Source organism: Lonchura striata, chromosome 8, assembly GCF_050655825.1.
Source record: "Lonchura striata isolate lonStrDom1 chromosome 8, ASM5065582v1, whole genome shotgun sequence".
NCBI lineage: Eukaryota > Metazoa > Chordata > Aves > Passeriformes > Estrildidae > Lonchura > Lonchura striata.
The window spans coordinates 18846316-18869097 of record NC_140710.1 but is presented as its reverse complement, the minus strand read 5'-3'; the positions used below and the strand labels follow the sequence as shown (position 1 = coordinate 18869097).

The following is a 22782-nucleotide window of genomic DNA, read 5'->3' as shown; positions in this document are numbered from 1 at the left end:
AGCATCTGCTGCTGGCTAAAGGAGAGGCCTCTCCTGAAACTGGCTACTTCAGCTAGGAGGCAGGACATTCTTCAGCCCAGCCACAAGAAGAAAGTGCTTTCTGTCACCATAGGGGGAACAGTATCACAAATGTACAGACTCTTCCCTTTCTTTGAGAGACAACATACTGGTTTTTCATCCTTTTTTGCCTGAGGGCCCCCATCTTAACTTGTCATGAAAGTCATGGTGTTGCCAGATTTGTACCCCAGCTTGAGGTGACATCAGTGCATCTTGCTTCCTTGGCGTGGGTCATGGCACATGTGACATGTGACATTGTTGTACCACTCAGCACTGCGCTGCCTGGCTGCAGTCAGCAGTGACAGCAGCTGCCCAGTGCCTCCAGACACAGCAGGTTACCTGCTCCAAGGACACACAGGTGCAAAGGGGCAGCCTGCACAAAGGCCCAGGCACACTTGGGAAAGCTTCTCAGAGTCACTTTGCTGTGCTGCCGTGCATTGCAGGGGCTCTGCTACTCCCTGTGCTCCTTAATTAGGCCATTGAAAATGTCAGTGCATTGTCTCAGCTACAGCTGTGTCTTCCACCCCAGGTACCTGGGTCCTGCTGTTGCTGTTTCAGGGTGTCTCAAGACAGGCTTGGAGACAGTCTTTGCTGTTTTCTTACCACACTACCTTGTGTGCCTTCTAGGTAAGACTGCTTGTCAGAGTGTGCTGTTACACATAAGGTTTTTCACTGTTGCCAGCAAAGGGTGTATGACACCTGCTGACTCCTGCATCCTAACATCTTCCCCTGAGGAGAGCCTGTCCTCTCAGGTTTGCCTCTGACATCTGTCCTGTTCTCATTCACAAATCCAAGGCTGGCCTCACCATGTCTAGCAGCTGTACCCAACACTAGCAAGGTGGCTTAGGAGCATTAGGGGTTTAGTAATGCAGCAGGTCGTGTGGAATGATTGAGCAGGCACATCCTCACATGCTTGAAGTTCACTGGGGTTTTTTTGTAAAATGTTTTTTAGTTAGAAAAATATTTGTTTGGACACTGTTCCATATAAATTCTTACCACTGTGCAAGGTCTCAAGGTTCCTCACTAATGACCACTTTTACACATCATGAGTTACCTAATATTGAAAAATAATTTTGGGGGAATGAGACTTTGCTTCACCACAGAGATAAACAAATACTGATGAGGAATTTTATCTTTATTTCATGATGTTAGCACAATAAACTCACACAGTAGCATTGATTTGTACTTATTTAACAAAATACATTTATAGCAATTTACAAATTATTTTCCATCTGAAAACATGGCATAACATTTTATTAAACACAATACTTTATATAGAGAATTCTCATTTAAAAACATATTTTATTTTTAAGTATTTTCTTTTCTCAGTAAAGCACAGCCTAACAAAGGAATTCGTGCCTGTTAGCAAGTAAGAAAATCAGAACACTAAGAAGATGTCACCTGTCAATTTATTTGATTAATTTTAAATTAAGGTACCAGTGGAATGTAAACAAAGAGTAATTTTACAAAAGGCTCCTTATCAAATATACATGCAGAGGTCTGAGTTCCAATGTATATATTATTACATTTCTGCTCTCTAACGTAATATAATTTGATAAGCCATTATTAAAAACAGTAGCCTTTGGCACTTTGAGTAAAAAAGAATATATCAATATTTATGTATAGAACATAATTTCAATGATTACACAAGAGCTTTAAAATCTTTTTTTAAGAAATAGGAAACTTTAGGAAAAATATCACACTGCACTTGAAATAGTGCAGCAAGTTTTCGAGTAATAAAAGCAACATATATGCCAATATATATCTGACTAAAACCAAGGAATAAAGAACAAACACTCCCACCAGGAATCCTGCTGTTTCCAAAACAGCTAAATTGCCAGAGGGAAAGTTTTCTAATCTTTGCTTTATTGCCATTATTCTCCATTTCAATTTTCCTTTATTTTCAGGTTCATCTACTTATGTTCTTTTCCCCTGCACTTACAAACTAACAAATGATTGCATCTTATTTCCCTGCACTGATAGGCCAACAGTGTTTATGTCTTACCCATTCCTTTAAAGCTAATCCTACCTCCTTTACCCTGTACCTAGACTAAACTAAATCCAAAGGGTTTAATTCATGACAGTCCAAGTGTTTTTAATTCCTAGGAATCTTGTACAAAATTTCATATTGAATACCAAGGACTAAAGATACATCCTTTTGAAAAGAAAAAACAATCCCGACTTGTAAATACTAGCATCTGAGAACTTATTTCTAAAAAAATTACTTTTTTTTTTCTTTTTCTCCTGGTATCTACGATTATTTTTCCCAGCTGATGTGCCTTAAAGTGTGTCTTCGACATACAGTGCCTTTAACATACACAATATGCTGCAACCCTACTGGGTAGCTTCTTGCATGCAACCTGCAGAATACTTTCTCCCAATCATCCTAAGTGTGATGGGGTCATCTTGTATCAATAACAGAAAGAGTGTGGTGATTTCCTTAAGGACTGACACTCTTCCACAGCACTGGGTGATGGGCAGGTGAGGGAAGCATTGCATGGCACAGTTGACAGTAAGCATTCAGCTAAGCCTGAAGCACCTGTAAAACTGGGAAGTACACATAAAGCTTTCCATTGATTCGCAAACACCATCCTCATACTTGTGAAATTGCTTAGGATTGGGGCTGGGTTTGGAATTTTGTTTTGGTTTGGAGGTCTTTTTTTGGGTTTTTGTTTTGTTTGGTTTTATATTGTTGCTGGGGTTTTTTGGTGGTTTTTTTTGGTCTATGTTTGTGTTGTGCTGTTTATCTTATTGAACAGGGTGATTCTTCCTTCTACCTCCTATTTGCCAGGGGTAGGGTGCGCTTTTCCTTAGAGTTTTGTGGGGCACGGTCTGTAGACAGGTTCTGACTATAGAGAATGTATCTGGTTCTCTGATACCCTAAGTAAGAAGAGGACTTAGACCAAAACACTTCTCTCAAGAAGCCAGAGAACAGACCTAATCTTCTGCTTCTTATTCAGTGAGAGGACTGCTAAACCATTCCCTTCCCCTCCTAGCAGGGGAGCTGGCAGGTGTCTGAGAGTAGTTCTCTTTCAGGAAGAAATAGGAGAGAATGAAGAGCTGCAGTGGGTGAGCACTGCCTCTGGCTTCCTTCAGGGTTTAAGTCAGAGCCAAATGAAATTAGGCATTTCTTCTAGGAGGCCCATTCTAGGGCATGCCATGTTTATTCCTTTCAGAGCTTATCCTTTCAATAATTTTTGGCAATGGGGATTTTTAGCAGGCATGTTTTTTGGTTATATCCAAAGCTCAGTATACTAAAATAATTCATGTTCTCTCAGGTGCAGAGACCTTTTATATTCTGAAGTGGCAGTGGTGGGAAAAATATCATGCTTAAGAAGGCTCTGGAGGGTGTCTCAATGGAGGTGAACTGCAGCAGTGGCACAATGCAACACTTGTTCAGTGATTCTGCAATACCAAGGCATTCCATTCTTTAAAGTGAAGCACAAATCCCCTACGTGATGGTGGCTGGGGTGAAACTTGTGATTGTTCTTGTGGTATATTAAGCAAGTGAGGTGAATGACTGCTTTTAAGTGTGAGCTATGATATTAATTTCTGTCTCCTTGGAAGCTGGTCAGGAAAGTTGCCATCTATTTATATTTACTCATGGTTCACCTTTCACATTTGCACATCTTGCAGTTATTGGTGTTCTGCATTATTTGTTTAAAAACTAATAGAAAAATGGAAGGGTTGATGAAGGACAGAATAAGAAGTTTAAAAATGTAAAATCTGAATCACTTGTAGTACTTGATAAGACCCCTTAAAAATGTAATTTAAAACAATTCTACAAGTTAGCCCACTAAGAAGCAGCCTCTTCATTAGTAGCACCTGTTCTTAAACAAAAGTTGAGCAGCAGCAGCAAAACTATTCAAAATATAGTCATTCCATTCTAATGGAATGTCACCCACACATTTTTTGTTGCAGTAGACATCTTAAAGGACTACACAAAACCTTTGCAATCTTTGAATGTGACAGATCCACTATAACAAAGCTGTAAATATTTCCTATGCTAAATGAATGCAGCCAGCATCATCATAGTATTAGCAATATTACTTGTAAAGTAACTTCACATCAATATGTCATGTTTGCAGAGCCTAATAATTATGCAATTTTTTAAAACATGTAAAGTTATCATCAGCACCATCCTGTATTAAAGATTTGGTGCAAATTATGCAAAGGTGAATATATACCACTGATACAGCCTTTGCTGTGAAAAAGTCAGTCAATTTTGGACACAAATATAAAATAAAAAGTTGGCACATTCAGGAATTACAGTGTCTGTGTTCAACACCATTCTTTTAATTGACATCATCACCCTCAGATAAATGTTTTGAATCTGAAGAAACAAGTTGCATGAAAATGTTTCACATTAGTTCTGGCATTGTGCTTTTCCCCCCACCACATGCTTTTCACAGGCTCATGCCCATTGCACATCAGAAATGCAGGGCTGCTGGTCAATAATTTGGCACATAAAGGTAAATATTAGCTCAAAACAAAGAGGCAGAACCTGTGTCAAGATGTGTTTACTTTGTGGTGGCACGGACCAACTGATATGTCTCCTCTCAGTCCTTGTACGCTCGTGTGGGGGATGTGCCTTTGTAGAAGATGTTTCTGGTGTTCTCTGGACTGCTTCCTCTCTCAGGGATTAAAATGATGTTACCTTTTCTTCGAAGTGTTGAGTCCCGGCTAGAAGAAATGGACAGAGTCTCTGAGCCAATCTCACTTCCTTCCACTGGTGTGACTCTTATTGTAGTGATTCCATGATGGTGATGCTCAGTGTTATCTATGTTGCTTCTTTTCCTGTCACCTGACCCATAACTGTCTTTTAAGGAGTCACAGCTCTCAGAGTCTCTGTTAAGATCATTTAGCTCATATGTTTGACGAAGAGTGACTTTTTCAGGACCTTTCCATTTCCATGACCCACTTCCTTCACCTTCTGATGGCATCTGAATTACAGGTCTGTTATTTTCTGGATGGGCCTCAACCCTAACAATGCTACTTGGCTCATGGTCTGTCAAGGTTTTATATCTGATGGCTCCTGTACAGGTCACTGTGCTTCCCTCCGAACTCTTTGGACTGCCCTGAAGCACTCCTTGCTGCTTAGACATGGCTATTACTTGCATGATTCTTGGCTGGCTATTGCTCCTGCATGCAACACTCTTCTCAGCAGCTTTCAGCCATTTAGCTCTAGCTGAACTACTTTTGGGTGATGTGTTCACGTTCTCCTGAGTCTCTTCAGGAATGTGTACTAGCTGGGATGAGCCAGGACGGGACTGAATAGAGACTCTTGGCCCGCCAGTAAGACCTGAGTTGTTGCAACCTGGAACACTGCCAGGTTGGATTTTCAGGTATTGGCTAGTTGGTCCATGATGATCACCATTTACACCCACTCTGGAGGGTTCTGAGCTTGACCTCATTTCAATAGCCCTTGGTGGTGACTGGCCAGATTCAGTCTCTATTACTTGCAGGGACAACTTTCGACTTTCATTCTTGTTCTTCCACTGGGACAGCAGCTGTTTGGAACGGGCAGAATCCATTGATGCATGTATTGTTGCATTGCGTCTTGCTGGATCTTCCAAGGATGGTGTGTTGACTCTTGGCAAAGTGTTGCTGAAAGTAACCATGTTTTCCTTTCCCATTGGGCTTCGTGGTGTTATTATTTCCACATCAGCATTTGCTCTCTTGAGATTGGTCAGAGAGCCTGAATCTCTGTGGTTTCTATTCAGGATACTTCCTGTACGGTGAGAGACAATGCCATCGCTGCTGCTGCCATTTTTACCTGGCAGGATTCTGTTGGCATCTTGACTGAGGTCTGTCAATGATCTTAGAGGTTCTCTGTGAAAATTTGGGTGAAACACATTCTCGTCACTTGGTAAGAAGTTCCCCACAGCATAGAGGCCCTGATATTTGGACAGAAGCATCAACAGTCAGTTAAGAAAGTTAAGAAGGACACATTTTAAGGTACTTCAATTGCATTCTTTTGCTTTTATATATAATTCAGTGACATAATTACTCCAGCTAAACTGACAGCTTTGCAAGTAAGCATACTAGTATATTTCCTCACTGGTATAGGCCAAATTCTGTCCTCAATCTGGTACCTCTAGGTATGTATGGAGTAATCTCACTGGGGCATATTATTCATGGCAATAAATAGTCAAGGTTAGGATTTAGCCTCCATGAGCTTTCTTCTTTTTATCAAGCAACAGATACAGCTACAGAAATAATGTTTTGCTAGAAAAGTAGCAAAATAGATGTTTGCAGTCTCTTAGGCAAAGCTATTTTACAGCCATACTACTGTCTACCCTGATTTACTGAATCTTGTTACAGCTTGAGTTGTTCTCTGCTGTCTGCAGATTTTTTTTACTGCACAATAACCATGTAATACAATATCTACATCATAGAAAAATTTATCAACTTTAAATCAATTGCTTTCCAAGCTATGCAGAACTTTAATAATATTTACTTCTAAAACATTTTCCTAATCAGTAGATTCACAATAAAGTGCTGTCATTTTAAAAAGACTCCACTGAGGGTATTCTGTGAGAGGGTCAAATATCTGACTAAATCACTTGAGTTACTTTACTTGTTCTTTATACTCCTTTCAGAATTATTAGTAGTTTCACAGTATTTCACATCCTCCTACATGTGTGTAGTTTTGAGGGCAGATTTACGGAGCACTGAGTATCCAGGAAAACATACTCTCTGCTGTATGATGTCACACAACAGTATATGAAGACCTAACAAAATACACTTGCTACAATATTTCAAACCTGGGGACAGCAGCTCCATTTAGGTAAATCTACAACAGAGAATCATTTGAAATAATATTCTTGACAGAATACCTTTCTGCTCACAGTGCAATCATAGAAGCTGAATTTAGTAGCTGATAGGGTTTCTGTAATTACCCTGACTGCTGTTTCTTCTGCGGCTGTGAAAGACATTTTTCCCTGGTCATCTTTGAAGACCATCTGCAACTACGTCAGGTTTTGTTATGACAGAAAAAAGGGGGTCAGGAAATGAACTTATTTTAGTGTAATAGTAAAATTCATCATTGACTTCTTGGGGGTAAAACCATCCCACTGCCTGTTAAAACTTTTCTGTTCACCTGCCTACACTCAAGCAGTGGTGTCAGCAGAAGCTCTGATTGCCCCCAGGCACCTGTGCTACTCTCTGAGCAGTCGGGGAAGCAAATTCCTGCTGGAGACATACTGAGAGCAGCAAGTGAAAGCAAATGCTTGATGAGCTTCCTACTGACAGATATGACCTACATGCTTCCTTACAGGACCTTCCAAGGTGCTCCATCTCTTTTGACACAGTACAAAGGAAAAGCATAGGAATAACCTGATTTGACCATCCATTTTCCCCTGCATGTTTTTCCTAAGAATTCCAAAGAATGACAAGTGTATAATATTGTCTTTATTTTCTTGCAAATTCAGCAATTCACTCAGATGACTTGCTCATACTAATTCAGTAATTTTTTGAGATCATAAAGCAGACACTGTCAGTATCAACTCAGGTAAGCAACAAATTTTAAGTGTAGATTAGAAAAGATTAATATTTTTAAGTATTAAATAAAGCACATAAAGTTAGAACCATTTCTGTATACAATGCCAGATGATGATATTCCACTTTATGCACTGTTATGGAACTTTACACTGAAATATTTGTTTGCTTTTTCCTGTTTGCTTTTAAAGTCTTTATCCCTAATTCATCATCTTCAACACATATTGACTTTATTTATATTTATAGTATGTGAGCATGATGAAAAGTTTTCATAAAAATAACCAGTACTCTTATTCCAGCCTTATAAGTTTAATTTTTTAAAACTTAACCATGACTATTATATTTACCAAGTAGAGAGCAATTCCTCCTCCTATGAGAAAGCCACAGTAAACATCAACTGGATGATTCTTATACTGGGTGATACGAGTCAGACCGCATATAATTCCACAGATGATAAAGGCAAAGACCAAGAGAGGTTTAAGAAGTTTTGAGGAATCTGTTAATGTAGAATTGAAGTACATCTTGAAAAAGAAAGAAATAAAGAAGCAGTTGAAGAAACTTAAATATACCTAAGAGGATTTAAATTTCTTACGTTCGGTGTTTCCATGTTTCTTTTATATACAGATTACTAGTACACAGTAATATTACAAATAATAAATTTAATTTTACTTTACAGCCCTGTTAAAATTTGCTCACTTTCTGTAGAAAGATCTGAAATCACAAGGAATGGATTTCCAGAAACAGGCAGTGTTGCTAATTGACATCAACTAGGATAAGTATTTTATGCCTCAATACTGTTGCCAATCAGCGCCTAAATGTTCTATAAATGTGACTAAGGAGCCACTGCTTGTGAAATACAGAAGCCAGATATCATGCTAGATAAATGCAATAACCTGTTCCAACAAAAGCTGCCTCCAGATGCTTTAGAGAGCCATTTCTCTACTGAGGGCCATAGTATCAAGGAGGTTACAAAAATTAAGTGGAGGTAGTTCATCAGTGTTATTCCAAATTCTGACCTTTCTCTGGGCAGAATTAATTCTGGCAAGCTCCCACTACATGCACAATACTATTATCTAATGTCATTAACAGTTTGTTACTGTTGTTTTCTCTGATTTTTATAGCACAAGTGATAGAATTACTTTTTAAACTTCAAGTAAGTTGTCTATAGTACAAACATTGTGGGCCATACTGAAGAAATGTTACTGCTCAGAAGTGCAAAATCATCTGTGATTGTTGCAGCATGTCCCACAATTCTCTGCTAGTGACTGATGGGTTTTATTCGCTTGCTTTGCAGTAACGCCTTGAAGGCCTCTGGGAATGATTGTGCCATTTCATCCATGCTGCAAATCTCTGGAGGTGAAGTCAAACTACCTCACAGCAATGTATGGCCCTTAATGTCTGAAGTTTAGAAGAAGCAAATCAAGTGAAGACAGCAACAAAGAAAAGGAAGCATACATAACAGTTAATTTGACTGGTGAGTTAAAATATCACTCTCTGAGATAGATAAATACTGCATTTTATATGAGGCATCAAACATACTTTAACATAACACTTTTGTTTGCTTCTTAACAAAGGATATTAAGCAATTGAATATTTTCCTTATTCTTTAACAGCTACAATAAAACCAGCTTTATTAGTAGCTTTATTTTGCTTTCAAAGTGGTAGGACAAAAACATCCATCCATCCATCCAAGATATCCAGGCAACACATAATTTTACAATATACAGCAAATTACTTTCTGACTTTAGTCTTGTGTAAATTAAACTGAACAGAGCTGGTTACTCACCGAAATGTACACTGCTGCAAAGGCTGCCAGGGTGGCATGTTGAGAAGGGAATGACTTTCTGCCAAGGAAGGACACTCAAATTATACTTCTCAGTTCAAATGCACAGTGCTAGTGCTTATTGAAAAAAACACTGGGTGGTACAGCCATCTTATACTTCCTAAGCAATATGTGATTTCTCAGTAACATTTGTCATTGGGTGACATTTTTCTCAGAGAGAGGCAAACTACATATTTATTTGCTATGTCTGTAGGTTTATTTAAAAGAAAAAAAATTCATCACTTTACATCATGACAGAAGCTAATGGAGCACAACAACATAGGAAGGGTATTTTAAGAATTGCTGGGCCCCTTTTTGATGGCCAGAGAAAGAGAATAAATGAAAACATGTCCAAACTCTGAGACAGTAGGCAATATCAGGTCTGCTCTTGAAATTGCTGAGGGCCTTCTTCTCCCATTGAAAACCTGGAGACTTGAATGATGTGGGCTGAACTATTTCAGTTCTCTAAAAACAACTAAAGTGATGTGAATGCAAAGGAGGTTTTTACATAGTAGATAGAGAAAAAAAGCTGGGTTTGAATTCAGTAATTCCTGTTCTGCAATGGACATCTAGATCACAGAAGCCCTAAAAAAAGTCTATGACCTCTGAGCTCTAGGAATGAGTCAGATAGAGTGAGGATTTCTCTATTTACAATGGTATAGATATGTAATGTAACATGCTGCATGTCTTGGTGAAGAAGGGTATGTCTACCTTGCAGTCACAACAGCAACTTTCACCCAAGAAAGCTCAGCTTGGAATAAATATTTCAGCTATAAATTGGCTTCACAGATGGGTCTTGCCACCCTAACTGGGCTCCACATAGTAAATTTCCTAGCAACACCTGAGTGAGCTAGTTTAAAATAGCAGAGACAGTTCTTTAACTTTAGACAGACATTTGTTCTGCAAAGCAGCAGAGTCTGCTTTCTAAATTTCTTTCCTGTGCGTTTTGCCTTGTCTGCTCTATATAATTAATTGGCAGTTAAAAATGTGCATGTGATTCAGTGTGAATGCCACTCTGCTGACCTGAATTGGAGCCTATGGCTCCAGCAGGTTCATTACTCTGGCCAAGATGAAATCTGCGTGGCTCCTTTTGCATTTCTAAAGACAGACCTAAATTCTTCTTCATCTTATTTTATTTTTAACCTCCCTGAACAAATCTTTCAAAAATAGTATTCCTGCCGAACAAGCTCAGGGTTGAGGGCTGGCAAATAAAGACATGAAAAATAAAAGATAAATGTTTATAATTGCTAATCAGCTCTTTTACCCTTTGCAGGTTTTAATGAAATAGAAGTCTGTTTAGAGTCTCTGTGGAGCTAATGTGTATATTTGAGTTTATGAACTTTTCTACCACTTAACCTTAATTTGATGGCATTTTAATAGTATATAAGGTGTGTCACAATGGCACAGTCAATTTTCTCTTTATTCTCTTTTCTATTCACAAGCTTTCAGGACAAACACAGACTAAATGCACTCTCAGTACTCTCTACTGGTGTCACTGCTTTTGTTCCTCTATTTGTTAACTTTTAGTCTCAAATGAAAATAACTCCAGCTAAAAATATGTTGCCTTTTTGTATGGCTCTGTATTGAAAAAGTGAACAAAGGTCTCAAAGAAAACATATCCTGAACTCTGATGACAGTCTATCACTAAATGCTTGTGCATGAGGATGTGTAGAGGGGGAACAACAATGAGAGTCCTACTGAGAGAGAGAGAGTCACACTGAGTCAGAACATCAGAGATGACAGAGGACAGAGACCTCACTAGAGAGCTGAACAAAAGTGACTGAATAGGCTCTTTGAAGATAATAGAAGAAAAGATGGACAATAGGAACCATTGGAAATTTGGGGATGTTGCAGAAAAATGATTTGATGTAATCAGTTGGATAATTAGTGCTCCTCTCTATGCTTTTCATACAGGAGTCCAGAGGCAAATTTCTGGAGCCAAAGTTTCTGGGAAGTACAAATCAAAAATGAAGGCCATTAGCAAACTCAGAACAAATTCCTTCCAAACTGAAATTATTGAACTCAACCTCTTGTACTGCAGGAGTTATACCATAGTTTCTATATAGGTGACTGAAGGAAGTAGCAAATGCTGCTGAAGAACCAGCAGCAAGTGCTGCTTGCTGTGGTAAAGTTGAGATTGGAATAAGGAAATAACAACACAATAAAGGAAATATGCAATAAAATTGAATTAAGGAGAAATTATGGGTGGTGCCAGAGTATTATAGATAGCGAAATGTATCATCTGTGATGGGAATAACTTTGACATATCAATATATATTTTTTTGACATATCAGTATATGTTCTTTGACATATCAATATAGTTGTTTTTCTAGGGAAACAGAAACACCCAAAACCTGATTGATTAGTCTTAATATGTTACAACTAATTTCATTGGTTTTTTAGAAGTGATGGTATTTAACTTAGGAGTGATTGGTGATTTTGGAATGGCTGCAGGCAGTCAATTCAAAGCAGCAGACATCATGTTTCAGATAGTGAAATGAATGAGATGTAATTGTGAATATTTTTCTGCCTGCTCTTATTGTAATCATGTCCTTATTTCCCTGGGACACCATGCAGTTGCAAGACACTGCTTGCAAGCATCAGACTTCACTGGCAATACCACAGTAACAGCAAATGATTATGGGGAAAGAGATGTAAAACCAATTAGAAGTACCATGCAAAAAAAGACAGGTTCAGGAAAACACAGCTTTGTACTATCATGGTATTTCCTCTAGAAAGATGTTTTTTTCAATGCTGTTTATATTAAAAAATTAATTAGAGATACAGAAAACAAACTTGTCCAACAAGTCCCAAACACCTGAGCTGTAATGTATGTTATACAGAGGTCTCAGACCAAACACTAGGGAGACTTTTTCCCCTGCCTGTTACAGGTAACTTACCCACATACCACTTCCTAAAGCAGTAGAAGCTATACATAGTGACAACTGTATAGGAAATTGCCTCCTTGGAGGAGCAGAACTGCTGCTAATGACTGTACTTTGGAACCTGACAAGGTCTTCCAAAGACCATTGCTAGACTAATACCTTTATGGAGAAAATTGAACATCACTAAAAAGACATTTATGCATTCACCTTTAACTCATTCAGACTTTAACTAGGGAAAAAAAATCTTGAAACTGGAACAGAAAATAAAAAATAAAATCAATACTTAAAAATGTACACAATGAAGAACAGAACCAACCTTCCAGCGTTGATAATATTGAGATCAGCTCCTGAGCAAATATCTTCCACAACATATGAATTCTCTGAACAAGATACGTTTAAGGATGTATAGTTAGGCTTGCAAACAGTCAGGAAGTATGGGGCCTGATATCCTGTTGATAGCTGTATAATATCAGTAACAAGAGCAGTTGCACAAAGACCAAATACATGAACACCTAGGAAAGAAACCAACGGAGCTTGTTAATTATATTATATGCATTAATTAGGTTGATTAATTGAGCAAACGACATTGAACAGAGCTCTGATGGCTTTGGTTATCGGACTTAAGAGAATTTAAATACAGAAAATGCAGAATAAAAGCTTATTGCAAAGCTGAATTCTTTAATATAAAAATTAGGATAGTTTATGCTTGTTTTCTTCCTGTTGATACTTAAAATTTTGTTTTAATGTCTTGATGTCCTCTAATATCTTTTCATCAAAGAGACCTACACTGGAGATGCTTCAGTTTGGAAAGAATTTTTCTGAATTGACTAAAGAGTAGACAACTATTTGAGGAGAGGATATGTACTTATCCAGTCCTTGGAGTTTCCCACAGGCAGACAGGTTTTTAGGAGGATGCACAACTGCCCATTAGATCATTGAAGACCTGTTCTCTTTCTGCTACCACAGAATCACCAGCTAGTTATGACTTTGGCTACCTTCACACCTCTGATGTTTCTTAAGTATTGTGTCCTTGTCACTAATCCAAATATTTCATAAGGGATCAATGCTTCAGACTGATTAATAATGCCAAATTCACAAGGCAATTGAAGTAATGCAATTGCTTTACTGAACATTTTCAACTGCAATTCTCCTAAAGATTTACCTATCATTCCCACTTTTATTCATAGAGATAAATTTATTTTTCATCCTACAACTGACAGAATGTTAAAGCCATTAAAATATTAAAAAACTTCAAATTCAGAGTGGGAATTTGGGATGAAATTCGTGTGTCTTTGTTTCCTTGGTGATACCAAACAGAAGAAGTGGATGTGGGGTATGTTTACAGTCCTCCTTGCTCATGGTGTAATCCACAAAGCCTTTGCTTTCTTCCTCACTGCTGCTTTTATGAAGCTTTACTGGTCACAGGTTGCTTAACCTCACTTGTCACTACCTCCCTGTTTGCCAGACTACCAAAACCCAGGTAACATCTGTTGTACCAGGTTTTCAGTCTGCTGTCCTGCTGGTTGTCTTTGCCTAGGCTGCCTTCTCTAATGAAAGTTCTGAAACAGAGCAAACCTTTTCTTTAGCCACTCATTGGGAGAGGAAATTAACTGTAAGAAAGGGATCAAAGTCCAGTTGCCTTTCAAATTAGAACTTTTCATAAATGACAATTAAAAGTAAAATGAAAGAATTTGACATGTTCCTCTATCATTTAAGTTGCCAGATTCTAGCTCTTCTTGAGAGGCAGATAAACACATTCCAGAAAAAGAATGTCAAACCTACTGAGAGTTTCTGACAAGTTTTCCCTGTCATGCTGAATACTGTGACAGGTGGGTTGAATCCTTATGATGCACTGAAGACAGGCAGGGGAAGCTATACACCAAAATAATTAAAAAGCAGCCAGCTCGAGGTGGGCATGGAAGGAAAAAAATTACTCTTTTAGAAATACTGACAATAGTACAGGAGAGGAAAGGGAAGATGGAGAGTGTAGATGCTGCATTACTGAGTATGGGGCTGCTCTGTTGCATTTTTTCTCATGTTTTCTAGCAGAAGATCTATGCTAGTGACAGTTCTGCACTGTTCTGAAAGGCTGTTTCAGAGAAGCAAACCTGCATGGTGAAAACTGAATGTGTGTGGAAAGTTCTTTTTTGTGAGTAACAATTGAAACTCACCTACAAATCTGACAGCTCTTCTAAGAAAAGAATTGAAGTTGCATCCTCCTGCATTAATATTGGCTTCTGTTCCAATCCCATTTCTTCTTTTGGACAGGCAACAGTAGAGAATTCCTTCTCCTATCATTATCTGCAATGACAAAGGAGACATTAAATTGAATGTAGCACTTACTCAGAAGATCCTGGTTGAATTTAAAGGGCTGTAATATAACTGTAATACAACCAATGTCGTCCACTGACATGCACTCAGCTTTAAAAGATTTGTATTAATATGTAAACATAAAGTAATGCAACTTAGCCTGAATGAGGGCAGGCAAGAAGATGGCCCTGAAATTAAATGCAAATGGCATATCCAGGCCTTGATCTACAGCTGAAACTTGATGCTTCTACAATAAAAAAGCAGTAATTATAAAATATCCCCTCTAAAATAATCCAGAGCCACTGCAATATCTTAGTGCTCCTAAAGTGGTTTTAGCATTCAGTCTTGGCCACAGGCCTAGCAATCTCAAGCAGCTTCTAATTATGTGACAGCCTGTTCTTCTGTATTTGTTTAATTTGGCTTGGGTTTTAACCTGATCCAGAGGAGCAGAAAAAGTTCTGTCCTTATGGTCCCTCACAACACACCAAGCAAAACAGATTATGACCAAAACCCTGGACAAGAGTGTATAAAAGGAAGAATATAAGTAAAAAATGGTGTCACTTGCTGGAAAATCCAACAGTTATACATTTGCAGTCTCAGATTTTATTGTTTTCCTTGTTCGGTAGTGTGACTATTTTGAATTCTGTACAGGATTTGTACAGAGTTCAAAGGATTGGATTGAAATATTGCAATTAATGAGGCAGTTCTCACCAGCAAAAGCAGAATCACTTTGCCTATCCGCAGCTGCATTGAATACAAATCCATGCAATGCCCAAAGCTTATAATTCAATGGGATGCCAAAGCATCTGAATTATGCTGAACCTGCTGTAATTACTGGTAGTATTTGTCTATACTAACATCTCCACCCTAGGAAAAGGCAGGTAAAGTGGAAAAGCTTAGTCTAACTCTTTATTAGCTAAAGTTTTAATAAGTTAAAATTTCTTGACGAGGAAGATCAAAGTACTGAAGGTTTTCTTACAACATGGAAAAGCCAATGATAAGGGTTATTTAAAGAATTCTAATTAGCTGAGAACTATGGCCACTGTTATCTGTCTATATTTTATCAATCTATTGCTGAAACTTCCCAGAGAAACCAGTAGTATTCCAAACTTAAAACTCAGAAAAACTCTAATAGTTTTTAGTCAAGTTCTAGGGAATGTCTGGTATGGGGAAAACACCAGACAGATGGATTAACAGGTGTGATAGAGCAAAAAACAACAATGCCTATGTCAAGGAAAATTCAGAGGCTGGCATTTCCACAGAAAAAACTCCCAGAGTAGACTGGGCAGTAGGACTGAAACTGCCAGCAGTGAATTTCTCTCCTTGAGAATTGATATCCCAGATCAATGTGTCCTGATATCCTAGTGATCTCTGTTGGAAAGGACATAGTTACCTCTAAGCAGGTTTTTAGTCAGTGGCTGATTAGAGTTTGAACCTTCACTGATATGATTAAATAACTGGTCCTAACATTTCTGAATGAGTAACTAGAGAGAAAGTCTATCAGAGGATCAGGTTCAGAGTTCTTTGAAGCAAATTGAAATCATGCTGCAATTCAGGTGTATATCTATGTTCCTGACATAAAATATCTATCTTGATAAATTCTTCAAGTCCAGGTCTTCCACATTGAAGTCTCCTGCAGTTTTGGAATACATACACAAAATTTCATCTATGCCACAAGCTATGAGACATATGTCAATAATACAAGTAGTTATTTTCTGTAACCCTTCAGGGCTACAGAACAGACCTGTTTAAATGCATTTGCTGCTTAATAATAATGAGAAAAGAAGCCCAAAGATAAAAACCAAAATGCAAAGCCCCAAAGCCAAATAGATCCTTGTGTAATAATGGCTTGGGAAAATAAGTCATAAAATTTTAGGGAGTTTTTTATATAAAAAAATACTGTAAAGTGAATAGATTTATATATGTTCTTCAGTCTTGGAGAAAGTATTATATCAACAAAAATAACAGAAAAAATACTATTCTAATATTTATATAAGGTTTTAAAGAGGAATTGACACTGGAATTTGCTTGTCTTGTTCCCCACACACACTTTTTTTTTTCTTATACATACACTCTTTGGTGATATTTAAAATGTGGCTTAATCACACCTGTATTTTATTGGGTATTGATGACTTCCTGCCTCATACTGCAGTAAGTCTCTGAAGTGTGGACAGAGGCCAGGATATGCAACATTACTGGAGATCCTCAATTCCTCACACAGCTCATGCTTTCTTTTCTATCTTTTACAGGGTTTATGAAGTATGTAATCAATTGAAATGTTTATGACAACTAACTTACAAAATGCTAAACTCTAAAATATGACAATAGCACAACTGTAATCTTTTTAAACTGAGCTTTACTGGTCTATTTTTCCAAAGAAAAATGGAAGGACTGGACAAAAATGTCCCCTAGTTCGTTAATTCCAAAGTGGTATTGAATAATAAGGAGTCAATGCCTTTGAAGCAGCTGAAGGGAGGTTGTGTATTTTGCACTGTCACTGCCCAGCCTCTAACTAAGACAGGCATCACATGCATGCTCACACCAATACAAATTAACTACACCTTCCTAAAGCTTGCAGCATTTAGCTAGTTGTGCTTTGAAGCTTTCGGAAATACTTTCTTTATCAAACTTTCTTTTTTATAGGCATGCTCAAGTATGGGTTTGAGTTCCTCACATGACATGCTTCTGATTAATTTTCTGTACTGCTGGTAGAATGATTCAAGCAAGAATAACATTTTCTATTGCAAAGTTGCATGCAATGATGAAAGAATTGAGTTATAATCAAAGCCCTTAATAAATACTATGTAATGAAAAAGGCATCTTTTATCCTGATTTAAGGTGTTTGATATTATCTAGGCTTAACATAATCTGTCTCAAGTAAAAGCCAGGTTTTCCCACCTACTGTGGCCCAAAGTAAGCCTAGACACATTTCTTCTATAGGTGTTTCGGAAAAGTCCAGTTTGTTCTCAGCAGAAACACTTAAGAAGACAGCCAAACCCCAATACTAACATTTTGCTTTTATCATAGTATTTGGTGTTTGCAACAATCATTTTCACCAGGATCACTTAGAGTCTTAGTTCCCAGTTGCTAAATGTATAATTTTTAGCCTGCTGGTTGTGCAAAATCTTTCAAAAACGGTTTCTAAAGCAACGGAAATCAAATGCAGTAAGAACTGTTCAGTTAAAAAAAAACAACCAAAGACAAATTTAAAAAAGCATTTTGAAAAGCAAAGAGAGAACAGCACTTGATAATTTTTATACAGGCATTTTATAGATTTTGTAACTGTAAATTGGATAGTATCATAAAAAGAATTAACTGATTGAAGTGAAGGAAATTAAGAGGAGCTAGAAGCAGAGTTATATTTGCAGCTGGCCTTTGAGAAGTTCCTAACTGAGATGCATAGTCATTGCTGTCAGGGGGAAGAAGAGATCCTTTTGAAAGGTTGATCATGTATTTTAGGTGCATAGAATCACACACTCAAGGTGAATTTCTCTTTCCATTTGCCAGACAGGAGTGATATGAGAATAAGGCTCCTATCTGAACTACTAAAATCAGAAAAAATGCATTCTCCTTTATATATATAAGACAATTTCTACTTTTCTTTTCTGTAAAATACTGACCCAGCTGCTCATTCTGAGAGGATATTTCTGTTCTGTTGAAATCATCTCCTCCCTTTGGGTGAATGATTAAACCAGCCCACTTTTGCCTGCTCTTAATGACTAACTTATAATTTAGAGGTGTTTCAGTGCTTTTTTTGAAAATGTAATTGAGTTCACTGACAAGATTGATACACCTTCTCTCTGAATAAAGCTCTAGATCTAACAAAAGTGGCAAGTTCAGGGCTGTGAAAGGCTTGCATTAAAAAAAAAAAAAACCTTGCATTTTTGATGATTTTTTATGTATCTGAGAGTATGAAGATGCCCTGTCTGTAAAAGTTCAAATATTTGTACAACATAACAGAATGATTCAAGCTATTCTCAACCAAATGTAGATGCTGTTTCTTAACATTAAAGCTCACCATCAAGACAGTGAGAGTAGATGAAGTGCTACAGGGAATGTTATAAGGAGTGTATCTCCTTTTCTTACAGAAGAATGAAATATGAATTTAAAATTTTAAGGAAACTAACCTGCATGACACTACAGCCTAACTGAAACCAAAGGAGCTATTTTCTTTTTGCCAACTGAAATCTGTTCAAAATCTTTATTAAAAGGCATTAGTACTTCAAACTTACCGTAATTGATGGTCCAGCAAAAACCAGACTAAGCAACATCAAGAAGGGAACAGACTCTTGTGTAGGTTCAATGTATGGCATACTCAGACTCTTGTCATAGCAAGTAAATCCAGAGTGAACTGGCTTGAAGACATCAGTAAGTTCAAGAAAATAGAGGCTAACAACAGAAGATGCCAATATGGGCAACTGGAAGAGAAGAAAGCAACAAATTACTGTTTGGAAATGGAATTGCAATGCTTTTGCAAAGACAACATGGTCTGTTAAATCTCTTTGATGTTTGTTGTTTATATCTCACTGCTCCGTGTCATGCCTCTTTTACTATCTCTAAATAATTAATTCTCTGGAGATATGGTACTGTTCAGTTGATATCAATAACCCTGCTGTCTACCAAGCTAGTCAAAACACCCAGTCCAATCTTTAGCACATATAATTTAGCCTTTTCATCTATTAATCATTAATAGAAAAACTTAGATTTAGTTTTTTTTTTTTAAGGAAAGTATCAGGACTCCAGTCTCCCATGTGGGGCCTTAGCACTTTGCTGTTCATCAATCACCCTTTGTGGTCCTTTAGCAACTCTCTGTCATGTATGAAAGTCTTTACATCAAAGCCATTTTTCATTAAGTTTCAAAGTAACAGTTAATGAAAGCCAGTATCCAGACCTTCCCTAGAATGGAAATATGTGATAATGCACATCCATTTCACAATTATACAAAAAAGCAATTAACTTTAGCAAGACTCAATCTGTTTAGAACTTTGATGACTATGGTTCACAATTCTTTTATCCTCTAGTTATTTAGTTAACCTTTTGCAATTACTTCTACTAATTTATTAAGAGCAGAGCTGGCCCTTCTGGGAGCTCAAACTCACCTCTGTTCACCATGAGCTCCTTAAAGCACAGAATCAACCACTAAGTCTCTGTGAAAGGAAGTAATTTAAGAGAAGAAATAGCAAAAGGCTAAAGAGAGCAGCCTTGCTGCCCTGGCAGATGGGTGTTGGGGCATTCAGAGGTGACCAAAAGGATGCGATTATTCTCTGCATCCTCCTCAGTAAACACTCAGAAACACTTTTTGTTTATTGTTTTCCAGAGTCCTTCACAAACAAGACAATATTAGAACAACTTCCTGCTCTGCCACTGAGATGCAAGGAGTCTTTCTGGTGTCTGTACTGCACTGAAGGTACCTATGGCTAACAGTACCTGAGATTAGGAAAAACAGCAATTGTCCTAAAAGAATTTTGGGCATACTTAAGTTGTATTATTTTTGCAATGCTCACATTTACAAAATCAACAGATTGTTTAAAATCATTGTCAGTCATCCCATTCTACAATGCAATATAAAAGCAGAGGTAAAATTGGATCTATATGCATTTGGGGAAAATGATGAAGAAAATCTACTCTACATGGCAGAGGGACAATGGTTTCTTGCATTAACAGGCAATTTTCAGTTTTTAAAGCATTGAGCTTAAAATAAAATTCAGCCTCTTTGTGCATAAAATGTAATTCTGGGTGATTAAAGAAGGAGGGTTCCAGCTAAATTTAATCTAAACATCTTTTAATATCATTTTTTTTTAAAAAAAGAACAGCTTATATTTGATGTGCTGATTTGAAAAGGGTGAGTTTTGTCTTCAAAGTTTCCAAGCAAAATCTGAAGAGCGTGGTAAATGGAAGAATGTTGCTTGTCTGGTTATATCTGCGTTCACCTTGATTGCATTGTAATGTCACATAGTATAGAGGCTGTGATTGTGTAGAAATTGAAGAAATGTGGATTGGCATTTTTAAGTGCTTTGAGCATTACAGAAATAAGACCAGGCATCTAGGAAGTTTCCTTCAGTAAATAGTGTCCATATGTGTGTAAAAATATATATATGTGTATAACCCAAACACTTCCATATTTGCACTCACATACTATACCATACATACATATTATGTACAGCATATAACATATACAATATGTAATACATATTATGTGAGTACATAATATATAACTATTATATAATCTGGCAGAAATATGTATATATGTAATAATTACATACAATGTCACTAAATTAAGTTCTGCTTCTTGCCCATCACAGGAAGAAGTCCAGTTCTTTAGCAGGATGCATTATAAAATACATACATATATATATATATAATATAATGTATATAATCGTCAATTTGTGCTGAATGCAGCCTGATTGACCATAATGCAAGCATGCATGATTCACCAACACGGGCTAGACTTCTTCCAGTCATTACACAGATGTGCAGGATGAATTAGGACTTCCCTGAACTCTTCATACTCTGGGAATAATTTAGATAATTGTGGGCTGGGTGCCCTTCTGTCAAGACCTGCCTGCTGATTGGGATGAGTGGCCTCTGGACCCAAAGGCTGCCACAGTGAACCCTGTCCTGGTGTGCAGGTAGCTTGCACTTATTCTGTGTTGCTCTTGCTAGGACATTGAAATTCTGCACAGTATTGGAGCTCTCAACTTTCCTTCTGCTGATTTTCAACATCATTTATTAATAACTACTTGAAAGTCATATTTAATTACTTAGTCAGGGTCCATGTCCCATTGGGCAAAGCACCTTACAACAGGACACAAACTTATTCCAGTGGGCTAAATGGACAAAACAAGCAGATGCCTATTGTCCCTTCTTTTGAGAAATTATGCCCTTTTATCAAGATGTCCCCAAAGGTTAATTTCCCAGAACGGAAACACAGAGCAGGCCCACTCATGGAACACTTTGAATTCAGAGTTTCATCTTCAGTTTTTTCTATTTCTCCAATATCAGGAAGGGAAAGTCTCTCCTTGAACAATAGCTCATGCATTAACCACAAGGCAAACTCTACTTGGATCGCAGTGTTTTTAGGCAGGCAGCTGCTTTAAATGTAGTATTCAACTATCAAAAATAGGCAATATTTGAAGTGATATTTTATTGTGGAACACTAAAAAAAAGGTACTGAATAACCTTTTCTTCAAACAACTGTATGTAAGCTGTGAGTCTATTATTAATTTAAAAAACAAGGAATTTAAGGAATTGCATTTTACTGTCTTACGACTTCAGTACAGGACTTCCATGTTATTCCTGACTGTAATTATCTGTTCTGCTAAAGAAAATATATAATTCTAAAGGATTATGAACCTCTGACATAGCTGCTTACAATACTAATGATTAAATCTGTAGTCAGTTTGCTATATAGAGTGTCAGACCCCAAAGGACATTTTTCTTCCCATCTTCTCAAAAATAGAAATGTAAAAAGTGTCTTCTAAAAGTCTAACATTTATAAAAAAGAAAAGGCAAATGTTTCTAAAGTCTTTTAAACAGTATAACTGACTATTTAATATATGAATATTTATGGAGTGTTCTGCTTAAGGCAGCAGCATTTCTGTAATTATAGACTTCGGTGCCCAACACCTTGAAAATGTCAAATATAATTAGGTGGTAGAATGTGTATTGTTTTAATTACAAAATGGAATACGAATTTTCTTGTGCCTAATTAGAATAATAAAACCCCTAGCGTTAATTCTTGACTAATCCTGACTAGTAAGTCTTTATATTCTGACTTCCTTGGATGGATAATGGAGAAAGATCCCTGTTTAGCTTTTAATTTAGACCTGTAAATTTAAAGTAAAACCTAAATGGTCAAACCCTGTCTGGCTTAGGGCCTTAAAGTCAGAAGGATAATCAGCATAGCTAATGAAAAAGTTTGATTCCTGGTCTCTTTATTTTTTAAAAAGAGATATTTTTTTTTGTCTTTTCCCTCCTTGCTATTTTCTTAAACTGTAAGTTAAAAGCCTTCAGTAAACCACAGAACTTTGCTATTAATAATAATTACCATTATTAATATTTTAAAAGCTTTTACTGTATTGAGTGAGGAATAGTCCAAGCATCAGAAAAGATGTTCTCTGTTCCCAAGAGTTCAAGAAGGATGCAAATACCCAGAGATGTTGTAAGGAAAAAACTTCCTGTGTTACAAAGTGCAGGACAAACCAAAGC

At 37.2% G+C, this 22782-nt stretch overlaps 2 protein-coding genes across 5 annotated transcripts in view; one reads left to right on the top strand and one right to left on the bottom strand.

The window, feature by feature from the left end:
- Positions 1–1174: 1174 nt before the first annotated feature.
- Positions 1175–22782, bottom strand: part of PLPPR4 (phospholipid phosphatase related 4) — a 31117-nt gene continuing 9509 nt past the window's right edge. Inside the window, exons 2-7 of the mRNA XM_021525383.3 lie at positions 18807–18992; positions 14436–14565; positions 12581–12776; positions 9344–9401; positions 7905–8078; positions 1175–5954 (exon numbers count right to left, since the gene is read on the bottom strand). Coding sequence (XP_021381058.1) covers positions 4617–5954; positions 7905–8078; positions 9344–9401; positions 12581–12776; positions 14436–14565; positions 18807–18992 — 2082 coding nt within the window. The 3' untranslated portion in view covers positions 1175–4616. The remainder of the gene's footprint in view (positions 5955–7904; positions 8079–9343; positions 9402–12580; positions 12777–14435; positions 14566–18806; positions 18993–22782) is intronic.
- Positions 8852–22782, top strand: part of PLPPR5 (phospholipid phosphatase related 5) — a 110291-nt gene continuing 96360 nt past the window's right edge. For 2 of the 4 annotated variants that reach the window (XM_085585934.1, XM_085585932.1), the window contains exons 1-2: positions 8852–9031; positions 19892–19981. The gene's annotated coding sequence lies outside the window, so the exon portion shown is untranslated. The remainder of the gene's footprint in view (positions 9032–19891; positions 19982–22782) is intronic. The other 2 variants (XM_085585935.1, XM_085585933.1) reach the window with 1 other exon arrangement.